This window comes from Eptatretus burgeri, chromosome 6, assembly GCF_056783735.1.
Source record: "Eptatretus burgeri isolate ZD-2024b chromosome 6, Ebu_testis_v1, whole genome shotgun sequence".
In the NCBI taxonomy this organism is placed as follows: domain Eukaryota; kingdom Metazoa; phylum Chordata; class Myxini; order Myxiniformes; family Myxinidae; genus Eptatretus; species Eptatretus burgeri.
The window spans coordinates 90,473,463-90,499,705 of NC_140966.1; the positions used below are offsets into that span (position 1 = coordinate 90,473,463).

Sequence of the window (26,243 nt, forward strand, 5' to 3'; positions counted from 1 at the left end):
CAGGCAGTTTTTTTGTTCACGGTGGCTGTGAGCAATCTGGTTCGTTCTTCACAGTGGCTGTCACGGGGAGAGGAGCTCTCTGGACCCCGACTATTCGCCACACGAGCTCTGCCACGAGCCACACACGTGCGACTGGGACCAAACCGACGATCTTTGGCAGGTGCCGCACTACAGAGTATGCTTTCCCTCTGACGACCAGGTACCCACCGAACTCTGACCCCCAGCTTGTCTCTCTTCACGGCTGCGAGGGTCAAACAAAGACTCTGGGGTTTCTTTTCTTTTTGTGTGTGTGTGTCTGCGTGTGGGCCCGTCTAAGTAGAACTGAATAAGTGTTTTTGCTTATTGTAAATATTTCCCTATTTGCATATTCATGCCAAGTCTTGCCTTTGTCTTTATTTTACTGTAAATAAATTTATTAGAAATGTTCCCAATCTGTTTCTGTCCCTTCTTACATTGGTCTAGCATGGTCCGGGTCTGAGTATAAGCAGGGTTTCATCCCCGGTAATCGGTGTATCATGGCCGGGACGTCCTGGGCAGGCCCTGCTCGACTGCAATGATCTGGAAAGGTAGGTGGCAAAGCGGTAGTCGGTAGTGTGAATCTACCGCTCCCAGTAGAGTAAATCTGGTTCGACCAGGCGTTCCGAGGGCGTGGTTTCCCCGGTAATTTAAATCGCGTCACTGCTTAGGTAAATTGGTTTTAGACAAACAGACCCTGCTCTACGCGGTTGAGATATTGGTGTCCACGGTCGGTTCAGCGACCCGCCGGCTCACGGAATTATCCAGAGCGACGGCCTACAATTCTGGGGAGTCTGGTGGGAGATGGCGTAACCTCCCCCACCTTGTGGTCGTTCTCGCCACCGACCCCCGGCCCACAACAATATATAAAAATATGTATAAATACATATATTTGTATATATATATATATATATATATATATATATATATATATATATATATATATATATATATATATATATATTAGTATAGAATGTGAAATTCACCAATTTTTGTGTGCGTCACCCAAAGTGTGAACAGCACATCATGCACTGGCTGTGCCCAAAGATGAATCACATGTCAGAGAATGTAGCTCCCATGACTATTTCCAAACTATCTTTACAATTAACCCTTTAGCTACCTGTGTTATCCAAGGTATAGTGTTTGGACAACAGGCGACGTGTGCTCATTAAATATAAAACAAAGCTAACAAAGAGTTCGAACTAAGCACCACTCTACCGATTTTAAATCAACCACGAAAGAGGAATCCAAGCCTCGGGTGATGTTTAATTTGCGTTCCATTAACATATTGAAGCCTATATTCCAGATTTGGAATGCAGGGGTCATTTTAGATCCGACTCACACATCATTTCCAGTTATTTTCAGATTGTCAGAATAATCATTCTTGGAGTTCTGCTAATTGCAACTTGCATGATCTGGTGTCATATAGAGGTACTCAAACGATTGATTATGTGAATATTTCCTTGCCCACACACTTCCAGTGAGTATATGTGGCATTGCGCGGGGTGTGCTTGTGTTGCATCGTGAAGTGGCATGCTCACAAGCTGCGCCTGCTCACCCACAAATGACTTAGTTTGCCACCACACTGCCGAGATACCACCCAGAGAACACAGAAAGGTGGGGAAGCAAGAAGTTGCTCCCCTCGAAATGCATGAGCAGGGAGCTGTTCACATAACCACTCATGTGCATCCATATCACACCAGATTAAGCCAGTTGTGATTCAAGAAAGAACAGAACCCCAATGACCAATGATGGTCTGACTTTATCCGAGCACTCCTAAAAATTCTACATTTTGGCATATTGCTGGAAAAATGACCAGCAAATCAGATCAAATGGTTGCCACGTGTTGGATCTGGAGTTTAGGCATGAGGAATTTTGGTGAGGACCACGAACAAAACTTTGTCTGTGGCCAAGTCTCTTCTTTCCTGTTTGATGAAAAACCGAGAAGAAATTGAGACGCATTATCTAAAAAATGGATAATCCCAATCGCCCTAACCAAATGTTCAAAACACAGAGAGGCAATAACCCTGGACACTCACCTGGTAATGGCTGAATAAGATAACCAGGAAACAACTGGAAGGTATAGATGACCATAAAATATGTAATGGAGAAGAAAGTAAATACCTATGGATTTTGTGTATAATGCCATGAACAAACTTTGGTACATCATGGGTGATGAGGGTGTGGTCAAGTTTCATCGAAATTGTGTGAGTAGTTTCGCAGAAGGAAGCAAATACTTATTTTGGGGGAACCCCCCCCCCCCATAAACTCCCTCTGTGGACTCCCTCAAACCTCAATTTTTCCAATGCTGTGACCAAACTTTGGTCCATCATGTGTTACAAAGGTTGTGGTTATGTTTCATCAGAATTATATTTGTAGTTTCTGAGAAGAAAGCAAATAACTATTTTGGGGGGCAACCCCTGTAAACTACGTTAGGGCCGAACTTTTTTTTAATAACATGAACAAACTTTGGAAGAAACATGATGATGAACGTTGTGGCAAAGCTTCATCAAAACCGTTTGCACAGTTTCAGAGAAGAAGTTGCAAGTGTTTGTGGACGACGGACAATGTGCCATCCCATAAGCTCCCGGAACTGTGTTCCAGGTGAGCTTACAAACAAACATATATATATATATATATATATATATATATATATCTATATATATATATCTATATATATATATATATATCTATATATATATATATATCTATATATATATATATCTATATATATATATATCTATATATATATATCTATATATATATATATATCTATATCTATATATCTATATATATATATCTATATATATATATATCTATATATATATATATCTATATATATATATATATATATATATATATATATATATATATATATATATATATATATATATATATATATATATATGGTCACGACGACATCATGACTACAGTACCAGAAGGGCTTCTTGCAGTGCAAATATGCCACGATCAAATGCTGTCACCAAGGAGATGAAAAGCAAAGCTATTGACTAGTTTCACCTTTTTTGGGGCTTTTCAGGGCAACACATCAGACAATGATCTCTCCACTAAGTGACTTTACCAGCCTGGTGTTGGCTTAGCGGTTAGGGTGGCTGGCTTGTGATCTAAGAGTCCTGAGTTTGAGCCCCATGTGTTTCCATTGAATTAACACCAGGTGGGGTTGACTCAGCTTGTCATCCTTCAGAGGTCGGCAAAATGAGTACTAATATACTGGTAATAGGGGCATCATTGCATTGCATCAGCGGCACAGCCGCACCCTCAGCCATTGATGCAACCTGCAGCCTTGTGCTATACATGAAGGAGGAAGAGGAGGTACTTTAAAGTCTTGCAGCTTTATACTGGTGAATCCATCGGTCCATTGGGACCATACTCTGTGCAGAGCGTTGGTGCTGCCTAAGGCCTAAGTCACATTTGCCACGGCGGCCGTGGGGTCTCCAAAATCTATGGCCACTAGCAATTATACGGCGGCCGCAGTATTTCCACGGTCACACAATATAGCAGTCACATATGTTTTTATTTTTCGGGGAGTCGCACGGCGTATTTAGAAATTGTGGAGACCGAAAACGTGGGGTTGCCGTACGGTCTTTGATTTGATGTCGCACGGTGACTTTAAGGGGGCCCTGCGGCGGCCATAGAATTTTCAAGGCAGACGCAAGGTGCCCGCAAGGCGACTGCAGGGGGGCCTTGAGGCGAACGTGCGGCCAGACGGACGGTAACGAATGGGTTAATTAATTATTTTTTTTTTAACCAGTTATTTTGTTTTGGCTTGTCGAATTGCTACGGCGAACGTAGAAATGAAAAAAGTTATAACTGTGTTATAATTCCACGGCGACCCCTATGGCCTGTGAAAGATAGCCAAATGGCGTAGGGCCACCGCAGAAACTCTGCGGCCGCCGCACGTTTCTGTCAATTCAGAGGGCGTACGGCCGCCGTAGAGCAAATGTGACTTAGGCCTAAGCAGCCTCCTTGGCTATTGGGCACAATCCTGGACAGGTCACAACTCTGACACAGGTCACAACTCCAACTCCAGCATGCTGGCACTCATTTTGCCAACCTCGGAAGGATGACAAGCAGAGTCAACCCCACCTGGTATTAATTCAACAGACAAGAGTGGGATTTGAACTGAGGATTCTAGGATCCCAAGCCCACCACCCAAACCATTAAGCCAACACCAGGCATACTGGTTAATGATGCACTCCCAACTGTGATTGGTGAGGACACCAGATGTAGTCACATCACAGCTCTTGCTGTACGATCTGGGAACAAGAAGTGCTATCCAATGGAATATGATGGCTCATGCAGGAGCGAAGCGGTAAGAGCAGCAGTTTCACAGACTCATGGAGGATCAAAAGGCAACAGGGGAACTGAAACATCACACAGGAATCGCAAAAAGGAGGAGCGGGACATGGTCAGCAAAAGGAGAAGAGAGCTAGGTAGGTATGGGAGAAAGGATGAAGTGACGGAAGGCAGCCCTTTTGAAAGACAAATAGCAGGGACACAAGACAAAGGACAGTGTGCATTCTGTACTCAGATAGCATCAGTTGTGTATTTGAACCTAATAAGGGAGCATCTAATTATTATGTACAGTATGCATGAAAGAGTGGTCTTCTTCTTCTTCTTCTTCTTCTTCTTCTTCTTCTTCTTCTTCTTTCGGCTGCTCCCGTTAGGGGTCGCCACAGCGGATCATCCGTATGATCCGCATCGTGATTTGGCACATGTTTTACGCCGGATGCCCTTCCTGACACAACCCTGGTCGCCTCTTACGACACAGGGATATGGTACACCTATTTTAACCGGGGTATACACCGGCCCAGTACACTGGTACTCATTTTGACGACCTCGGAAGGATGACAGGCTGAGTCAACCCCCTGGTGTATTAATTCAGTGGCCCAACGGGGCTTGAACTCAGGACATTTTGGATCCCAAGCCGCTGCCCTAACCACTGCGCCAACACACCAGGCTATATGCATGAAAGAGTGGTAAGTTACGAAAATAAAATGGAGATGTGAAAGAGAAAGAAGCAGTGTGGAAGTGGGGGGAAGGAGGGTGGAGGGGTGGGGGTAGAGGGGGTAGAGGGGGTGGGGAATGGGAGGAAAAGTAGAATATTGGATAAAGATGAGTGAGGGTAATGAAGGGGGGTGTTACAAGGAAGAGAATCATGTGATGGATTTCCAGGTAAAAGGTGGTGAGGGTGGGATATGTAAAATTTCCACATTTTCTGCTTATTCCACAAGTAGGTGACCGAGTGTTTTCCGTGTTTCCAAAACATGACTATTTATCTAATTTGGGAGTAATTAAGCCAAATTACATAATTATGGCTTTTACATGTATTAAATAGCTATATCATTATATTTAGCAACGTCTTCTTCTGGCAGGTGAAAATATTACCAGAAGGCGAGAGGTGTCGCCAAGACACAGCTGGTTCTGGACGTCCAGTCGCAGAGCAGAATGCCGTCACATTGCTGCCCTCTTCAATTGTGAGGTCTTCAGAAATTTCTGTGATAATCGGAGGAACTAGAAAAAGAGGAGAAATGAAGGAGCATAAAATTTATTGTGAGAAAGTATGACTTGGATGAAAATGAGCTAATTGGCAGTTTGAAGTTTAAGGAGTGAGTTGTAATGTTGGAATGAACATCTAGAGACAACTCAATCTCTACTTACCCTGGACCAGCAGGTAGAGAGTGGCAGTGTGAGGAAAGCCTTGACCTTGCAAAGAACAAGTGTAAGGTCCTTCATCTCTCAGGCCAACTTCACGGACTCGAAGTCCATATTGAGTTGGAGACCGACGTTCCAGGGAGATGCGTTGATCCTGGGTCCAGCGCAGATCCTTTGCAAACAGAATAGCTGAGCGATTGAGCCAAGCAACCTGCTTGGCTGTGCTGGGAATTTCACACCTGGACAGCATTGGGGTTATGGGTAAGAAGTTAGGGTAGCCGATACAAGCACGACATCAGTTAGGACTTATAATATGGAATCTAAGAAATAATAGGAATTTTAAATGATTCCTTCTGAAAATCCGATGTGAATGAGACAACATAACGACAACACAAATTACACAATGATTTTTCTCAAACTTGTGATTTTTGCCTCTTAATTCTGCAGTGGGACACTCTGCATGGAGTCTGCCAGAGAAGCATTTCCTGCTGTGATAATTTAAACCAAGAAATTAAATTTGAAATTGGATGCAAAGACACCGCTCCGGCATACGTGTTCCGAGCAATGATGGAAAGAATACTCATCAAACGTTTTCCGGATATATCCATCTTTTTCCCCACAAATTAAGTTGTCAACATCAATGCCACCATCACACAATGCAAGTAATAAAAGGGATGGCCGTAACGTTGTGCAAATTTTCTTTAATCAATGTTGATGGTTGTGACTCTCGCCGAGTTAGTCGTTGACTGCAATGCAATGAAATGAATAGAAGATCTGAAATATTGGCATTCTCGATACCTGTTCTGGAATTGAATTGTTTAATTAACAATTTTTCTTTCTAACTCCACTGCTGAAGGCGGACGGGGGTTTTATATTTTCACCTCTATCTGCGAAATATTTCAGAGTTGTGGACAGATTTGGACGATATTTGGTGGAGAGGTTGGGTGTTTGACAAGGAAGAAATGATTAGATTTTGGTGAAGATCCGGATCCGGATCTGACTACTAGAACTTTTAAAACGATTCTTCACCATTGAGAGATCGGGCCAAAAACGATATATAGCAGGATATCTCAAAAAGTTGTGGATGGATTCCGATGAAACTTGATGGACGAGTTGGATAGGTGACAAGAACAAGCCGATCCGATTTTGATTCAGGTCCAGATCCAGATCCAGCATATCAGTAGGTTACAACACATAAACTGTTCAGTCTGGAGGGGGTGTGCACTCCACCGAGTGCCGTTCTAGTTTGTTAATGTTTTTTTTTTGGAGACAATGTTGAGGCTCGTGGAGGAGCAACAACAGAATGGTAACAATTAAACAGAACAAAAGGAACAGGAGAAAGAGAGGGGCAGGTGGAATACACAAAGAGCAGGGGTTGAGGGCCAAAATCGAGTGAGATTTGGATAAATACGGGATGTGGTGGAAGAATGAGGACTCGAGGGACATAGGGGTGAACAAGATGGAAAAACAGCCGCAAACTCTCAGGAAGGAAAAACTGGAAAGTTAGAAAGAGGTGGACATTGTGATGGTCGAAGGAGAAATAAAATATTATGGTTGCAGATTGGGGATGTTGATCATTATATATTCCACAGAATCCAGGAACAGATGTGATGGAAAGGCACCAACCCTTATGCAAGGGCAGCACTCCATTGAGCTACAGACAAAAGCTTTATAAACTGTGAATAGTTCTGATTTTTCAAGGAAAGACTTGGAACGATGGAGGATATCCAGTGTTACAATATTGTCAGCCTGAGAGAGGTCTTGGCTGATGGTGAGGCCTAGATGGGTCAAGCAATATGCCATCGCAGACAGGTCGGTGGTCTCTCCGTCTTCTATAGCTTCCTTTCTGGTCTTGCACCCTGTGCTCTTTCTGTGCTTTGTCCCCTCCCCAGGTATCTCTCGGGCACACGCGGTCCACCATCAACCACCTACTTTTTAAACAACCTAAATCCAGGATCACTGATCACTTCCACTCATTCGTTCCTCTTTTCTCCTGCCTATGAAATCAAGTTCCACATTCTTTTCAATCTCATTCTTCCTGCCACGTCTTCAAGACAGCTGTTCACCATCATCTCAGATTGTCCCCAATCAAAAACCATGATCTTTTCCCTCCTCGTTAACCCCCCCCCCCCCTTTCTCAACTGTTCCTTTTGTCCTTTTGTGTCCTGATGCATTCAGTGTACTAATTCAAGCTGTTCCACGGACATCTACTGTGTATACAGAAAAAAAAAATGAAACTCAGTGGTTGACTTGGAAATAGGAAAGTGGGTTTGTTTGACAATTTTTCAAGAGCAACAGGTTGAGACTGAGATTTTTTTCCTGGATTGAAAGACATGATCAAAAAAATCAGAGCAGCATCCAATCAAATCCAAATCAACAGAGAGTGACACAGCTGCTATCTGCCTGGCAGGGTAATGGAGGTACTGCATTGTGCGACACAATGTGGACTCTCCAAAAAAGAGAGATGGTTTTCCAGAGCATTGCAGATTAAGTTTTTGTAGTTGAGGAACAAGACCTGGGCCAAGACACTGCCTTGTAGAACTCCAACTTCCACTGGGAAAGCAAAGGAGAGGATGACATTAATAGCAACTCATTGACAAGGTGAGTAGAGGAATGCAACATATCAAAGAATAAATGTGGCCTCATATGCTACAGGCAGAAAGCTTGGCAAGCTGGTGGGATGCAAGACTGTATAAAATGCCAAGTATTTGTCCAGGGGGACAGTGCTGACCTCTTGTTTGAGATTTATAACCTGCAACCATTTCTGAGAGAGGAGCAGCAGCAGGTCCAGGATTGAGTGTCTGGGGTGGAATCATAAGTAATCATCAGAGATCATGGTTTTTGGAAACAGGATAAACTTTAAACGAGAAGCAATGATGAATTCCATGACTTTATTTATAATTGGAAATAAGCTTACTGGTCTGTAGTTTATAGAATCTGTCTCTGCAGCCTTTCTTGAGACAGTGGTGATGTTTGCTGACTTCTAGGTAGACTGGAAGAAGCCAAAGAAGGACAAACTGAAGATTGGAAAATGAGGAGATGCAAGAGCAGCAGAGTAGAATTTGTGAACTGGGCACTCATGCCATCTGAGCCCATCACTGAAGCAGGCTTAGGTTAGAAAGAACTTTCTCTACTTTCTCATGTAAGATTGACACAAAGTCCAGTCGGCATTGGGAATGAAGGGATGAGATTAGGACAGAGTGTAGTAGGCTGGTACATGAGATTTGGAAGCAAGCACCAATTGAAGATATTCTTCCTCATCTCTAGAAAAGTCTGCAGTGATGCCATTTGATCTGAGTGACAGGATGGAAGGGGACCATACGCCAGAGACAGACTTGACAAGGTGTCAACATTACTTTGAGAAAGGATATCGATTGGAGATTACAGTATCGAGATATCAAGATTGTGTTTTCTGGCTAATGTAAGGATCGACACACATTTGCTATGAGTCTGACATAGTGACATAAAGCTACCATTAGTCAATTTAACCTTCCAACTGCAGAAATTTGGCTTGGGAAGTTTCCAGAACGAGTGAGACCCATAGAGTTGCAGATGGCCTTAGGTACATTCCCATAACTCGTTGTTGCAGAGCTGACAGCTCACAGCTGGCAGACTCACAGTTGAAAATTCCACAGATGTGGAGCAGAAACTTGGGATGGTTGGTAACGAGTTATTCGGTCGAAGAGAAAATGGAGGTAAATAGTGAGCCGTCATCATGTGGTGGATTGAATATCACACAGATACACATTATGTGGTTGTGGAGACAAATACAAATACAGAGGTATTCCAGTCAAAGGACTATGGGAGGTTAGTGTAGACAATGGACAATAACAAATGGAATTTTTGACATATGGAGCAACAACATTTGTTGATGGGCCATGTGGGGGGTACAGACAGGAATGAGTGAAGTCATGAGCTGCATTCTCTGTAGACCAGGTTGCTTTTTTTTGGATGTCGAATTCCTTCAAACGATGACAGACTGCAACCAGAATGAAAAGAAAGATTACTGAAAGTACGAAGGAAAGTAGCAATGTATAATCACGAAGAAGAGACGTGATGGGAAGGTTTGATGTGAGCCAAGACGTGATGGGAAGGTTTGATGTGAGCCAAGATGTGATGGGAAGGTTTGATGTGAGCCAAGACGTGATGGGAAGGTTTGATGTGAGCCAAGACGTGATGGGAAGGTTTGATGTGAGCCAAGACGTGATGGGAAGGTTTGATGTGAGCCAAGACGTGATGGGAAGGTTTGATGTGAGCCAAGATGTGATGGGAAGGTTTGATGTGAGCCAAGACGTGATGGGAAGGTTTGATGTGAGCCAAGATGTGATGGGAAGGTTTGATGTGAGCCAAGACGTGATGGGAAGGTTTGATGTGAGCCAAGACGTGATGGGAAGGTTTGATGTGAGCCAAGATGTGATGAGAAGGTTTGATGTGAGCCAAGACGTGATGGGAAGGTTTGATGTGAGCCAAGATGTGATGAGAAGGTTTGATGTGAGCCAAGACGTGATGGGAAGGTTTGATGTGAGCCAAGACGTGAGGGGAAGGTTTGATGTGAGCCAAGATGTGATGGGAAGGTTTGATGTGAGCCAAGACGTGATGGGAAGGTTTGATGTGAGCCAAGACGTGATGGGAAGGTTTGATGTGAGCCAAGATGTGATGAGAAGGTTTGATGTGAGCCAAGACGTGATGGGAAGGTTTGATGTGAGCCAAGACGTGATGGGAAGGTTTGATGTGAGCCAAGACGTGATGAGAAGGTTTGATGTGAGCCAAGACGTGATGGGAAGGTTTGATGTGAGCCAAGACGTGATGGGAAGGTTTGATGTGAGCCAAGATGTGATGAGAAGGTTTGATGTGAGCCAAGACGTGATGGGAAGGTTTGATGTGAGCCAAGATGTGATGAGAAGGTTTGATGTGAGCCAAGACGTGATAGGAAGGTTTGATGTGAGCCAAGATGTGATGGGAAGGTTTGATGTGAGCCAAGATGTGATGGGAAGGTTTGATGTGAGCCAAGATGTGATGGGAAGGTTTGATGTGAGCCAAGACGTGATGGGAAGGTTTGATGTGAGCCAAGATGTGATGGGAAGGTTTGATGTGAGCCAAGACGTGATGGGAAGGTTTGATGTGAGCCAAGACGTGATGGGAAGGTTTGATGTGAGCCAAGACGTGATGGGAAGGTTTGATGTGAGCCAAGATGTGATGGGAAGGTTTGATGTGAGCCAGAATTGGAACAGAATTTGTGTGAAGAAGAGATCAGTGCACAAGATGTCGGGGTTGGACAATAAATGGGAATGAATCAAATTAAAATGTAAATTAAAAGCTTTGAACAGAGGAAGCAATTTGTTTTCAGTTAGAGAGAAGAAAGGTAACACAGAGAGAAACGTTGAACAGTAAGACAGACTGTTAGACTCCATACAATCTGTTTTATTATATCTCTTCTGTTCCTATTGGCTTTTCTGATAATGTTCATGTCAAGGCTACATAGGTAAGGGAGCCACTTCAACAAACACAACATGGCTGCCCCACAAGCCAACTGACAGGGACCGGATATCTCACAAAATGATTGGACCATCATCTCCACATCCCCTGATATCGATTCCTCCTGGGAATACTTTCATGAAGCAGACTTTCTCTCGTGCACCAGTTTATCCCATCCCATCTGGGATTTTCCCATCCATCCTCGAGACAATGGTTAGGTACACTGACTCCTGGGGTGAGGTGGTGGCAATCAAGAAACTTGATTTCTCACCTTGGAAAGCTAACACAGCCGAGCGCAATTTTTGTTCATTTTGAAAGGCTCGGAACAAGTTTGTGTCCACCGTGAGGCAAGCTAAGAAATATAATCTCCAAATCCCAAAGCCAAAATCTCCAAACAGTCTCCTTCCTCCAAGTCATGGTGGTGACTTGTCAAGTCTGACTCTGGTGTTTGCTGCCCTCAATCCCATCCGTCAACTTAAAGGGCAGTACTGCAGACTCTGCTTGGGAGAAGGCCGAATGCCTCAATTCTGTCTTTGCTTCCAAATCTCATGTCCCAAACCATCCTGCGCTGTCCCCGACATACCCACTGTCGACTGAACAGTCTTTTTCAACTGAGAAGATGAAGAAGTTTCTGGCAACCATAGACTCTGATTGTGCAATTGGCCCAGACGACATCGGTGCACGTTTCCCAAAAACCTACTCTGCTGCCCTCACAGGTCCTCTTTCTGCTCTGTTCACCCTATCATTTGCCAAAGGTTATCTTCCATCAGCTTGGAAGGCAGGCAGCAGACTCTTCCCTCTTTGCAGTCCTTGATACAATCACAAGCTGATCAAACACTTGGAATACGTCTTTCAATGCTGACAAATCTCACACCCTCACTCTGTCTCTCTGAAAAGACCATCTGGTGAACACTTCAATCCACTTCCTTAACAATCCTCTTGAAGAATTTTTGTCACTTTTGGGCTTCACTGTTCACCATGATCTTTCTTGGCCAAACCATATTTCTATGTTGGCATGCAAACCCAGTCACTGACTGGGCATCCTCCGCATGCAAAGTCTTTCCTTGGCACACATCAACTTGTAACTACCTACAAGGCCTTCATCCGCAGCTTTTGGTGTACTGCTTTTCCCTCTGGGCTGGTGACCCTGCCTCACACCTTGCTCGGCTTGACGTCATGGAAACCCAGGCCTTCAAAATCATTGGAATCTCCCACAATCAAGTTCTGTCTCTGGGCCTATCAATTTAACATCACAGATAGGTGGGTGGTATCCACTGCCTCCTTTCTGGTCAGTGCTTTGCCACCATCAGGTTTCTGAAGGACATATGCAGTCTGCCAGCAACAGCTTTCTGCTGAAACGCCAAAAACCCAGACTCGCTGCACTCACCTCGATTCATCCGTTCCTATTTTTTCCCCACCAGTGGAACCAACTTCCTCCATCTCTCTGATCCCATTCTTCCTCCCAGGGCTTCAAGACAGCTGTTCACTACCATTTCAGATCATATCCAATCCACAACCATGTTAATTTCTACCACCATTAGTTTTCCCCAAGCCCACATCTTTAAGGGTTTACAGTTTCTCCTTCCACTTCTGTGATTGAGAGTTTGTGTCTGTATCCATATCATGTTCACCTTGTGTCCTCTCTTGTCCTCATTCCACCCCACATGCATTGTTTCTCTATGTCTCCCTCAATTTGTTCCTCAACCCTGCTGTTGGTGTGTCCTCCCCCCTCCCCACCCCCACCACCACCACACCTTCCCTTCACCCTCCTCTCTCTTTTATTCTGTTACATCCTGATCCGTTTTATGTCCTTGTCCCTCCACAAGCCTCAACACAACAAAAAAAACCCTGGAAAGTTCAGAAAAAAACGATACCCCACACAGTGTTCATGTTTCGTACATACAGTACTGTACTTCAATATTAATAAAATAATGATTTTAATGATCTTTAAAAAAAGAATCCGGAAGTTTAGTGCTATTGACGTCGTCCAAAAGCAGTCCTGATATATCACCCATATACACCAACCGATTGAAATTTTATTAGCCCCCGATGGACTGAGTCCAAAACGGGGGCTTATGGATTTGCGTGTGTTGTCCACAACCATATCTTGGACACATATGGACCAATTTTATTGCCACTTGGCACAAAGAGAGCACATGATGGTTAAACATAAGCATATCGTTTTGTTTTGTGATGCGATCCAAGATGCCTGACTGGCGGCCATTTTAGTTGGAAAAAACCCAATGTTGAACATGTCCTCACCTATTTCTCGGACATGCATTTACCGATGTTGCTTAAACTCAGCACACGGATAACAAATGATGACTTACATATGTACGTCATTTTTTTCGGGATCAGATTCAAGATGGCCGAATTTTTTTTGTTGTTGTTTGGAAACCTTGTCGAGGCTCGTATGAGAGCTAACACACAGCACACATCAAGGGGGGCATGAGACAGGAGGGTAGGGAGTGGGAAGGACAAAACAGTGGGGAACAGAGACATTTGGAGATCTGAAGAAAGGAGAGGGATGGGACGGAGAACATGGGGAATAGAAGATGGACATTACAGGGACTTTCAGGAAGGAAAGCAGGGAATTTGAAGGAGGTGGGCTCGGGTGCATTATCGGGGGTAGAAAAGATCGAGGATTTGGATGGGGCATGACAAGAGGTGGTGGTGAACAGCTGTTTTGAAGGCCTGGAGGGAAGAATGGGAATGAATAGAGTGAGGGAGTTTATTCCAAAGGCAGGAAAAAAGAGGAATGAAAGAGTGGAGGTGAGCAGTGATTCGTGATTTTGGTAGTTTTACCAGAAGGGGGTTGTTGGCGGACCTTGAGTGCCCTGCGGAAATGTGGTGGGGACAAATCGCAGAGAGAGCAGGGGCGGGAGGCAAGGCTGGAGAGGAGACGGTAGAAGACAGAAAGACCACCGACCAACCTGTGGTGATTGAGTGAGAGGCCCAAAGACTCAGCTTAATTGTGGGAGATGCCAATGATCCGAAATGCCCTGGTTTCTACAGCGTGAAGCCGAGAAAGGTGGGAGGCAGGAGCACCAGCCCAGAGGGGAGAGCATTACTCCATCAGGCTGCGGACAAAACGTTTGTAAGTGGTCAGAAGCTCAGGTGGGCCGAGGAAGGACCTTGGACGACAGAGGATTCCAAGTCGGCGACTGGCTTTGGAGGCGAGGTTTGAAATGTGGCTTTCCCAGGAAAGGTCATGGCAGATAGTGAGACCCAGAAGCTTGAAAGAAAGGACTTCTTCCAGAGGATTGCGAGAAAGTGTATTGGGGGGGGGGTTTCTAAAAGGTCCTTTCGAAGAAACATAGTGAGATTTGTCCGGATTGAAAGATGTGTTGGACCAGTTTGTGATTTTATCCAGATCACCAGTGAGCGAAGAAGCTGCTGCTTGCCGGTGTGAGGGATGACCGATGGTACAGCAGAGGGTGGAGTCATCAGCAAAGAGATATAGAGAATTTTCCAGAGAGTGGGAGAGATCATTGATGAAAACCAGAAAAAGAACAGGGCCCAGAACACTACCTTGAGGAACTCCAGCCTGGACAGGAAGAGGGGATGAAAGAACTCCATTTAGGGTCACACGTTGACTGCAACAGGAGAGGAACTCTGCGAGCCATGAGTGGAGATGGCCTTGGATACCATAGGAAGAGAGTTTGGTGAGTAGGGCAGGGTGCAGACTGTGTCAAAAGCACGTGATATATCCAGGGATACGGCTCGGATTTCCTGCTGGCATTGAGGACCTCCATCCATTGTTGGGAGAGCAGAAGCAGCATATCCAGGGTAGAGTGACCTGGTCTGAAACCAAATTGATGATCGGAAATCAAGCCATTGGAGAAGAGGAAGGATTTCATGTCTGAAGCTATGATGGATTCCATAACCTTGCTGATGATTGGGAGAAGGCTGATTGGTCTGTAGTTGCAGGGATCTGTTTTTGCACCTTTTTTGTGCAGGGCAGTGATGTTTGCTGATTTCCAAGCAGATGGCAGATGGCCTTGAGCAAATGAGAGGGTGAATAGAACAGAGAGATGGTGATCAAGAGCAGAAGAGCAGGCTTTGAGGATGCGTAGGCTGATGCCGTCGAGACCGGTTGCAGAATCTGAGTGGAGGTTTGACAGCAAGCTCTCCACCTTGTCAGGAGAAAAGGACACAGAGTCCAGGGACAGTTGGGTGCGACTGGGTAAAGTGGGTAGAGAAAGTGATGGGTTTTTGGACAGAAGATTTAGCTGCAAACACCGAGTTTAGGCATTCAGCCTTTTCACGTGTGGTATCAGCAGTGCGGCCATTTGAGAGAAGGGAGGGGATGGAGGGGGAACATACATCAGAAACAGATTTGATTAAACGCCACCAGGAGTTTGAGGAAGGAGAGGGGTTTGAGAGTTCAGACTTGAGATGAGAGAGATGTTGTTTTCTGGCTCTCCTGAGGGTAGATACACACTTGTTCCGAGCTTTATGGAAGGAACTGAGATTGCCCTCAGTTGGCTTTGCTTTCCATGAGGCAAAGGCAAGTTGTTTCAGGACAACTGCCTCACCACAAGCTTCAGTGAACCAAGGGCGGGAGGAAGGGTAGGACAACTGAAGACGAGAGGGGATAAATCTGTGCATGAGGGAGAGCAAGTTTCTTTGAAAGAATTCCCAGGATGAGTTGATGTTGGAGAAAGTAGCGATAGGAGACCAGTCTATAAGTTTGAGGGCTGCTTGGAGACCCTGCCAGTCGGCTTGAGTGAAATGCCATACTCGACGGCGGTGAGGTGGTTCTCTGATAATAGCCAGAGAGATGTCCACTTTGACAAGGACGTGGTCAGAAGAACCGATTGGAGCGAAGGTAGGTTCGATGGAGCGATTGGTTGAGATCCGCGTCGGGAAGTTGACCGACTGAGTCAGTCCCAATGAGTCGCAGAAAGCTTTTGCTGAGGTTCCAGGACAGGTGAGAGAGGTACCTACACCTAGCCAACTGGCATGATGACAATTGAAGTCGCCACATATAAGGAAGAGAGAGTTTGGATGAGAAGATAGAAGATGGTCCATGTTTTCGGATAGTGAAGTGTAGATGGAGTAATCACTGCTAGGTGGACAGTACAGTGCACATATAAACATGAGGTGGGAGTTGAGGGAAAGCCTGAGCCAGAGGTATTCCTGGGGGTGTGGGGGAGTGAGGGCATGCATGGAGAGTGAGGAATAGAGTCTTGGGAGTCAAACACGTCTTGGGGGAGGAAAGTTTCTGTTAGGCAGATTATGTCTGCTTTGTCAGTGGAAACCTGTATGGAAAGATCTGAAAGGTTTGAGTGAAGGCCCCGGATATTTGAGGTCCATACTTTTAATGAAGAGGTAGGGGAGGAGGCTTTGGGTGCAGGAGGTGGGGGGGGGAGGGTAGGACAAGGGATGTGGGGGGGGGAGGTAAGGAGTGTTGTTGAAAGAGTGTGGGGGATTGCAGAATAGCTATGGGAGGGGGCCGGATGAGGAGGAGAAAAGGCTCTGTGGTGCTGGGGGAAAGGGGGGACAAGAGAGGGAGAAGAAGGCAGTTGAGGATTTGTGGAGGTGGAGTGAAGAAATGGAGGTGAGAGGGCAGTGGAAGGAGGCAGCTTTGTGGATGGGAGGGGGGATGAATGGTGGGAGAAAGGTGAGGGGGGAGTTTTTGAGAGAGGTAAGAGGGAGGTTTGGCGGGAGAAGAGTGGGATGGTTGCTTTGAGAGTGAAGGGTGAGAGGAGTGAGTTGGCACTGAAGTTGGAAAAAAAGAATGGTTGATGGAAAGCGAACATTCATCGCAAACTGGGGTTTTTTAAGTTTTAGGTCAGTTATGCGATTAAACACATTTCTTGAGGGATGCAATAAAAGCGAATTCAGAGAATGGAGAGAAGAAACGCTGTAACAGTTGTATTTTTTTGGCAAGGTATGAAGGAAAGGTCGACTTGAGAGCAGTCTGTTTAAATAGCAGAAGAGTGGTGCATTATGATACAGTAAAGAGTACCACATGTGAGAGAAAGGAAGATGAAGCATTATAAGAGATCGTTTTTGTTATTATTATTAGTGTTTGAGAGTTTTCAACAGATTAGGTCATGGAAGTGTTGTAGAAAAAAAAATCGAGGAAGAAGAAGAGGTGGGAGAAGAAGAGGAGATGAAGAAGAAGAAGAGGAGGGAGAAGAAGAGGAGATGAAGAAAAAGAAGAAGAAGAATCGGAGAAAGGTAGCTTTTTTTTGTTAGATAAGAAATAGAGTGATGTTGGGATGGGGGACGTTAAGAAAGTGGGAAAAATAGAAATTGAAGATAATGGGGAGAAAAAACAAATAAACACGATTGTACACCAAGGGGAACAAAGGGTAGGCCTCAAGCCTCAAGGGTAGGCCTCAAGCATCCAGAAAGACAAGTTCGACAAAATCTCACAAAATAGCACGATTTTTGAAACAAAACCGAACTAGGAACACAGTAACATGTGGGTGAGAAAATAAACAGTTAAAACGGGACAGATAACGACTGGAAACTTAACTTTGAGATCGTCAGCAGGGAGCCCCCAAGGAGACCTGCCAATGCTCCAAACCCAGAACGGTAAGTTCCGACTGGTGGCCATTTTGTTAGTTGAAAGGGTCCACAACCATTTCTCAGACATGCATGGTCCGATTTTGTTCAAACTTGGCACAAGCACAGTACATGATGGCATACACATGCCCCTCACTTTATTTTGTGATCTGATCAAAGATGGCCGACTGGTAGACTGATGGCCATTTTTGTTGTACATAAATATGGATAACTCCGTACAGCAAAATTACTAAAACAACGGAAGCTATGACATTTTAGGTCTTTTTTCCTTGTTTAAGTTGAAGTACTGCAAAACTGAAGATTTTTGGAAGCATTAAGAAGGCAATTTTTGTAATACAGTGTTCAAATATATCAATAAATTTAAATAAAATAAAGATTGTAATGGTCGTATAAAAAAAAATTATTCAGCGTTTTACCACCATTTACTGCAGTGGCTATTACATGACCCGATTTAACACGTTTCCATTTGTACTTTGTGCCTGTTTGTATTCTTTATGACGTCCTTAGAAATAGTAATTTTCCTGTTTGGATTGATTTTCAGTTTTGTTCGACTGCCAGACAGGGAGACAAAGTAAAATATTTTCTCACTCCTTTCTGCGCATGCTCGATCAGGACAAATTCAAAGCTATAGTCATGTAAAATGAAAGACCTATCTTCCTATTTATGTTCCGATTCATGTTCAAAATATAACATTTGATTAAAATAACTTTTTCCTCGATCATAATTACTGATGATCATAGATTTATAAGACAGATGGACGGACGGCCATGAACCAATTGCTTAACCCCGCTTTTTGCTTTATGTGCATGGTCGAAGCATTATCTATGATGAATGGATGAGGTGTGTGTGTGTGTGTGTGTGTGTGTGTGTGTGTGTGTGTGTGTGTGTGTGTGTGTGTGTGTGTGTGTCTGTGTCTGTGTGTGTGTGTGTGTGTGTGTGTGTGTGTGTGTGTGTGTGTGTGTGTGTGTGTGTGCGCGCGCGTGCGTGCGTGCGACATTTTTTGTGGAGTTCTACTGGAGATTTCTGATGTGGAATGTGAAATACAAAAATGGTTGTCATGACCTCCTGAGTTGATTCGGCAAATTAACTATAAATAACCCAGAAAAATTCCCATGTTTTAAACACATGCTACGTTAAGGTGTATGGAGCAGCCTAATACGTCGTCCTACCACAGCATGGCATTTCAATTACAAAATAAATCACAAAAATAACAACATTGTTAGAAGCAAAAAAAACAGAAGCACAAATACACAGTTGGGAACCATATTTCATGACATGAAGGCTTTGTACACCGTTGTAAGCTGAGTAAGGAAGAAGAACGACTTGGCCCCGTGGCAAATTCTGAGGTGGTGACCAGGTTTGGAGGCCAGCTTGGAGATATTATCTGCCTAGGACAAGGTAGTGAGGCCCAATAGTTCCATGGGCTATTTTCCAAAATGCTGAACAAAGATGTAAATTGAGGGATTTGCCTGAAACGATAAAGTGAGAATACGTATCTTTCTTGGACAAAAAGGTAAGCTTCAGGTAGAAGACCAGTTCCTTATTTTCTCCAGATTAGTATGGAGGAATGCAGCCCCAGTCTGCCAGATGGAGGGGTGCCGAGCTATTCTGCAGAGATTAGAGTTACCTGTAAAGTTATACAATGGATTTTGCAGAGACAAAGATATATCATTGATTTGTATCAAAAATGATTGGTCCAATAACAGGACACAGGCCTCAAGAACTAGAGCATGGGGTAAAATTCCCTCTAAAGCAACCATTTGCTTGCGAGCACACAGGAAATCTGATGTCCAGTTTTGAAGGGAAACCTTGAGCCCATCCGGTTAAATTTGGAAATCAAGGCATGGTGTTTGATAGAAATATATGAATTACAATTGTTGATTTATACAGCATTAATATTTTACTAAAGAGTCAGTGACGTAATGGTGAGAATGTCTGCTCTGAATCCAGGAGGTCTGTGGCTCAAACTCTGGCTGAGTCATACAAAAGACTTTAAAAATGGTACGTGCTGCTTCCTTGCTTGATACTAAGCATTAACCAAGATAGAATGCAGACAAACAATCAGAGGTTGGCAATATTCGTTTGGTTTCTGGGTACGTGTATGGGCCTAATGGTTATCCCTGTGTCATAAGAGGCGACCAGGGTTGCGTCAGGAAGGGCATCTGGCGTAAAACATGTGCCAAATCAGTATGCGGATCATAACGGATGATCCGCGTTGGCGACCCCTAACGGGAGCAGCCGAAAGAAGAAGAATAAGTAGTATGGGCCTAATGGTAACCGGACGTAGTGGCGTGCGCCTGTAATCCGGCTCCTGGGAGGCTTGGGTTGGAGGATCTTTAGAGAACGGGAGCTCTGCACTGGGCCGTGCTATGAGAGGGTGTAGGGCAGCCCAGAATCATGGCGAAACCCAATCCTTATCCCTGTGTCGTAAGAGGCGACCAGGGTTGCGTCAGGAAGGGCTTCCGGCGTAAAACCTGTGCCAAATCAGTATGCGGATCATAACGGATGATCCGCGTTGGCGACCACTAACGGGAGCAGCTGAAAGAAGAAGGAGAGTATGGGCCTAATGGTGTTCTCATGTGTCTAAGTTCCTTGTCAGGGAACATATATTATTGTTATATATTTTCATGTTCCTCTTCCCCCAAAAATTGTTTGTTTTGTGCTTATTTCATTTAAATGCCACGATTTTGATAATTATTGGGGAACATTTACATTCACATTAAGCTTTGCAATCACAATGGGTAGTGAAGAAATTTTGCCCACTTCTTAATCCCCAACCAGGTGTCGCCATGATGGGGGGCTTATATTTTGGGTCCTGTCGATTCATCTGTTCGTCTGGAGCCTCCAGTCGATAATGACTGGATGCATTTCCTTCATATGCGGCACATGTATGCAATAATATCTTGGCATGAGGCACGTCAAATGATTTTGGCATCGAAATCAATTTGGAATTTTGGCAATTCTTTAACAAATGCATTTAGGGAATAGAAAAGTACAGAAATGTATATGCTTTTGGGAACCATCATTTATTTATATACACTTTAACGTGTCCACTCCCTTCATACCACCTTGAACTATTTATTTAATTATATGCACTTCACCATCACCACCAAATCACCCTGAATTGTAAGCCTGGTGTTGGCTTCACAGTTAAGGTCGCTGGCTTGAGATCTTAGGGTCTTGAGTTTGAGCCCTTGTTGGTCCATTGAAATAATACCAGGTCGGTTGACTCAGCTTGTCATCATTGTGATGTTGGCATAAATGAGTACCAGCTTACTTAGAAAGAGTAATGGTGCATTGCATCAGTGGCACAGCTGTGCTTCAAGAAAATGATGTGACCAGCAGCTGCAGGCTGCATATGAAACAACAACAACTATTAATTATTGATTTATCTCGACACTTGACCATCTCCACTACATACATATTTATTTTGTTAATTACTTATTTTAATGCAATATATACAGTACATATCCCATAGTAAGGTGCAGTTGGGGGCTCTGTCCTCAATGAGGACTTGTATTGTTATTATTATTATTATTATTATGATTACTATTATTACAATGCTTGGGCCAAGTTATTGCTGATTACCTCCACCACTGAAGGTGAAAAGTGGTTGTCTTTTCACCCATCCGTCTGTCTGTAAACAGGATATCTCAAAAAGTTGTGGACGGATTCGGACGAAACTTGGTGGACAAGTTGGGTGTGTGACAAGGAAGAATTGGTTGAATTTTGATGAAGATCCGAATCCAGATCCAGAACCGACATTTTTAGATCCTCGTGGAGGATTCTCTAAGTCTTACTCACGTTGTTGTTCTTAATCTTCTTCTTGTGGACTTTTTTGTTTCACAGCCTTCAGTTTTCATCGAAACTTCCTGAAACTTGGCATATATATGTACAAATACCCTGCGCAGACAGTAACCATCTCCGATTTTGAACATTCCTCCAAGAAAAAAAGTTATGACGTCAAAATATCTCCGCTAATGGAAATCGCCTAAAAAATTATCTCCGAAACTCGGCAAGCTTTTTGAATTCTGTTTGCGGGAATCGAACAGGGCATTAGCAGAGATGAATTACCGCACATATGATACATCACTATGATGTCATATCATTTTTTATGACGTCATTCCTATTTTTTTTTTTTTTGTATACCTTGGTCGAGGCTCGTATGAGAGCTAACACACAACTCACAGCAAGGAGGCATGAGACAAGAGGGGCGGGAGTGGAAGGGACAAAACAGTGGGGAACAGACACATTAGGTGAACTGTGGAAGGGAGAGGGATGGGGATGGGACGGGGAACATGGCGAAGAGAAGATGGACATTTCAGGGACTTTCAGGAAGGAAAGTAGGAGAAATGAAGGAAGTGGGCTTGGGTGGATTATCGGGGGTAGAAAAGATCGAGGATTTGGATGGGGGAAGATAAGAGGTGGTGGTGAACAGCTGTTTTGAAAGCCTGGAGGGAAGAATGGGAAAGAATAGAGTGAGGAAGTTTATTCCAAAGGCGGGAAAAAAGAGGAATGAAAGAGTGAAGATGAGCAGTGATTCGTGATTTTGGTAGTTTTACCAGAAGGGGGTTGTTGGCGGACCTTGAGCGCCCTGTGGAAATGTGGTGGGGACAAATCGCAGAGAGAGCAGGGGGGGCAAGGCTGGAGAGGAGTCGGTAGAAGACAGAAAGACCACCAACCAACCTGCGGTGATTGAGTGAGAGGCCCAAAGACTCAGCTTCATTGCGGGAGATGCCGATGATCTTAAATGCCCTGGTTTCGACAGCGTGAAGCCGAGAAAGGTGGGAGGCAGGAGCACCAGCCCAGAGGGGAGAGCAGTACTCCATCCGGCTACGGACAAAAGCTTTGTAAGTGGTCAGGAGCTCAAGAGGGCCGAGGAAGGACTTAGCACGACGGAGGATTCCCAGTCGGCGACTGGCTTTTGAGGCGAGGTTGGAAATGTGACTTTCCCAGGAAAGGTCATGGCAGATAGTGAGACCTAGAAGCTTGAAAGAAAAGACTTCTTCCAGAGGATTGTTGAGAAAGTGGATGGGGGGGTTTTGTAAACGGTCCTTTCAACGAGACATAGTGAGAGTGTGAGATTTGTCTGGATTGAAAGACATGTTCCACGTGTTGGACCAGTTTGTGATTTTATCCAGATCTGCAGTGAGTGAAGAAGCTGCTGCTTGCCGGTCTGAGGGATGACAGATGGTACGGCAGAGGGTGGAGTCGTCGGCAAAGAGAAATAGAGGATTTTCCAGAGAGTCCGAGAGATCATTAATGAAAACCAGAAAAAGAACAGGGCCCAGAATGCTACCTTGAGGAACTCCAGCCTGCACAGGAAGAGGGGATGAAAGAACTCCATTTAGGGCCACACGTTGACTGCGACAGGAGAGGAAGTCTGCGAGCCATGAGTGGAGATGGCCTTGAATACCATGGGAAGAGAGTTTGGTGAGTAGGGCAGGGTGCCAGACTGTGTCAAAAGCACGTGATATGTCCAGGGATACGGCTCGGATTTCCTGTCTGGCATTGAGGACCTCCATCCATTGATGGGAGAGCAGAAGCAGCATATCCAGGGTAGAGTGACCTGGTCTGAAACCAAATTGATGATTGGAAATCAAGCCATTGGAGAAGAGGAAGGATTTCATATCTGAGGCGATGATGGATTCCATCACCTTGCTGATGATTGGGAGAAGGCTGATTGGTCTGTAGTTATAGGGATCTGTTTTTGCACCTTTTTTATGCAGGGCAGTGATGTTAGCAGATTTCCAAGCATATGGCAGATGACCTTGGGCAAATGAGAGGGTGAATAGAACAGAGAGAGGGTGAGCAAGAGCAGAAGAGCAGGCTTTGAGGACACGTGGGCTGATGCCGTCTGGACCGGTTGCAGAATCTGACTCGAGGTTTGAAAGCAAGCTCTCCACCTTGTCAGGAGAAAAGGATACAGAGTCCAGGGACAGTTGGGTGCGACTGCGTAAAGTGGGTAGAGATAGTGATGGGTTTAGGACACAAGATTTAGCTGCAAACACCGAGTTTAGACATTCAGCTTTATCACGTGTGGAATCAGCAGTGCGGCCATTTGAGGTAAGGGAGGGGATGGAGGGGGAACATACACCAGAAACAGATTTGATTAAACGCCACCAGGATTTTGAGGAGGGAGAGAGGTTTGAGAGTTCAGACTTGAGATGAGAAAGATGTTGTTTTCTGGCTCTCCTGAGGGTAGATACACACTTGTTCCGAGCTTTGTGGAAAGAACTGAGATTGCCCTCAGTTGGGTTTGCTTTCCATGAGGCAAAGGCAAGTTGTTTCAGGACAACTGCCTCACCACAAGCTTCAGTAAACCAAGGGCGGGAGGAAGGGTAAGACAACTGAACACGAGAGGGGATAAATCTGTGCATGAGGGAGAGCAAGTTTCTTTGAAAGAATTCCCAGGATGAGTTGATGTTTGAGAAAGTAGTGATAGGAGACCAGTCTGTAAGTTTGATGGCTGCTCGGAGACCCTGCCAGTCGGCTTGAGTGAAATGCCAGACTCGACGGCGGTGAGGTGGTTCTCTGATAACAGCCAGAGAGATGTCCACTTTAACAAGGACATGGTCAGAAGAACCAATTGGAGCGAAGGAAGAGCAGCAGATATTGTCAGGGAAATTTGTCAAAATCAGATCCAGAAGAGATGGAGTACCATTGGTTGAGATCCGGGTCGGGAAGTTGACCGATTGAGTCAGTCCCAATGAGTCGCAGAAAGCTTTTGCTGAGGTGCCATGGCAGGTGAGAGAGGTACCCACACCTAGCCAACTGGCATGATGACAATTGAAGTCACCACATAAGAGGAAGAGAGAGTTTGGATGAGAAGATAGAAGATGGTCCATGTTTTCGGATAGTGAGGTGTAGATGGAGTCATCACTGTTCGGTGGACGGTACAGTACACATATAAACATGAGGTGGGAGTGGAGGGGAAGCCGAAGCCAGAGGTATTCCTGGGGGTGTGGGGGAGTGAGAGCAGTGCATGGAGAGTGAGGAATAGAGTCTTTGATGAAGAGAGCAACACCTCCACCAGGACGAGGCTCAGGTCTGTCATACCGTAAGAGGGAGTAGCCAGGGAGAGATACTTGGGAGTCAGACACGTCTTGGGAGAGGAAAGTTTCTGTTAGGCAGATAATGTCTGGTTTGTCAGTGGCAACCTGTATGGAAAGATCTGAAAGGTTTGAGCGAAGGCCCCGGATATTTGAGGTCCATACTTTTAGTGAAGAGGTAGGGGAGGAGGCTTTGGGTGCAGGAGGTGGAGGGGGGAGGGTAGGACAAGGGATGTGGGGGGGGAGGTAAGGAGTGTTGTTGAAAGAGTGTGGGGGATTGCAGAATAGCTATGGGAGGGGGCCGGATGATGAGAAAAGGCTCTGTGATGCTGGGGGAGAGGGGGGACAAGAGACAAGGAAGAAGGCAGTTGAGGATTTGAGGAGGTGGAGTGAAGAGATGGAGGTGAGAGGGCAGTGGAGGGAGGCAGGTTGGTGGATGAGAGGGGGGCAACTTTGAGAAGGAAGAGTGAGGGGGATGAAAGGTGGGAGAAAGGTGAGGGGGATTTTTGAGAGAGGTGAGAGGGAGGCTTGGAGGGAGAAGAGTGGGATGGTTGCTTTGAGAGTGAGAGTGAGGGGTGAGGGGGGTGAGTTGGCACTGAATTTGGAAAAAAAGAATGGTTGATGGAAAGCGAGCATCCATGGCAAACTGTGGTTTTTAAAAGTTTTAGTTCAGAGATGCGATTTAACACAATTCTTGAAGGGTGCAATGAAGGCGAATTCAGAGCATGGAGAGAAGAAGCACTGTAATAGTTGGATTTTTTAGGCAAGGAATGAAGGAGAGCTCGAAATGAGAGCAGTCTGTTAAAATAGCAGAAGAGTAGTGCATTGTGAAACAGTAAAGAGTACCACATGTGTGAGAGAGGAAGATGAAGCATTATAAGATCGTTTTTGTTGTTAAAAATAATGTATGAGAGAGTTCAACAGATTAGGTCATGGAAGTGTAAAAAAAAAAAAAAAACGAGGAAGAAGACGAGGAGGAAGTTAAGAGGAAGAAGAAGAAGCAGAATCGGGAGAAGGGGAGAAGGTGAGCGTGTTGTTGTTGTTGTTGGTGTATATAAATATATATATATATATATATATATATATTTTTTTTTTGTTGTTAATATTAATATATGAGAGAGTTCAACAGATTAGGTCATGGAAGTGTAAAAAAAAAAAAAAAATCGAGGAAGAAGACGAGGAGGAGGTTAAGAGGAAGAAGAAGAAGCAGAATCGGGAGAAGGTGAGCGTGTTGTTGTTGTAGGTTTTTTTTTTTTGTGAGATAAGAAAGAATTAGTTGGGAGAATGGGGGATGTTTGGAAAGTGGGGAGGATCAAAATTGAAGGTAATGGGGAGGATAGAAAATGAAGATAATGGGGAGAAAAAATAAAAATAAAAAAAAATAAAAAACGATCGAACTAACAAAAACGAAAAAAACATTCCTATTTTTTGTTTCACAACCCAGAGTTTTCATCGGATCTTCGTGAAGCTTGCCATGTATATGCA

General features: G+C 44.6%; 1 protein-coding gene across 3 annotated transcripts in view; it reads right to left on the bottom strand.

Moving 5' to 3' along the window:
* Window positions 1–26,243, bottom strand: part of LOC147025309 (limbic system-associated membrane protein-like) — a 176,310-nt gene that overhangs the window by 85,140 nt on the left and 64,927 nt on the right. For all 3 annotated transcript variants that reach the window (XM_085886172.1, XM_085886171.1, XM_085886170.1), the window contains exons 4-5: window positions 5,698–5,930; window positions 5,425–5,550 (exon numbers count right to left, since the gene is read on the bottom strand). In XM_085886172.1, the coding sequence (XP_085742298.1) occupies window positions 5,425–5,550; window positions 5,698–5,930 (359 nt within the window). The remainder of the gene's footprint in view (window positions 1–5,424; window positions 5,551–5,697; window positions 5,931–26,243) is intronic.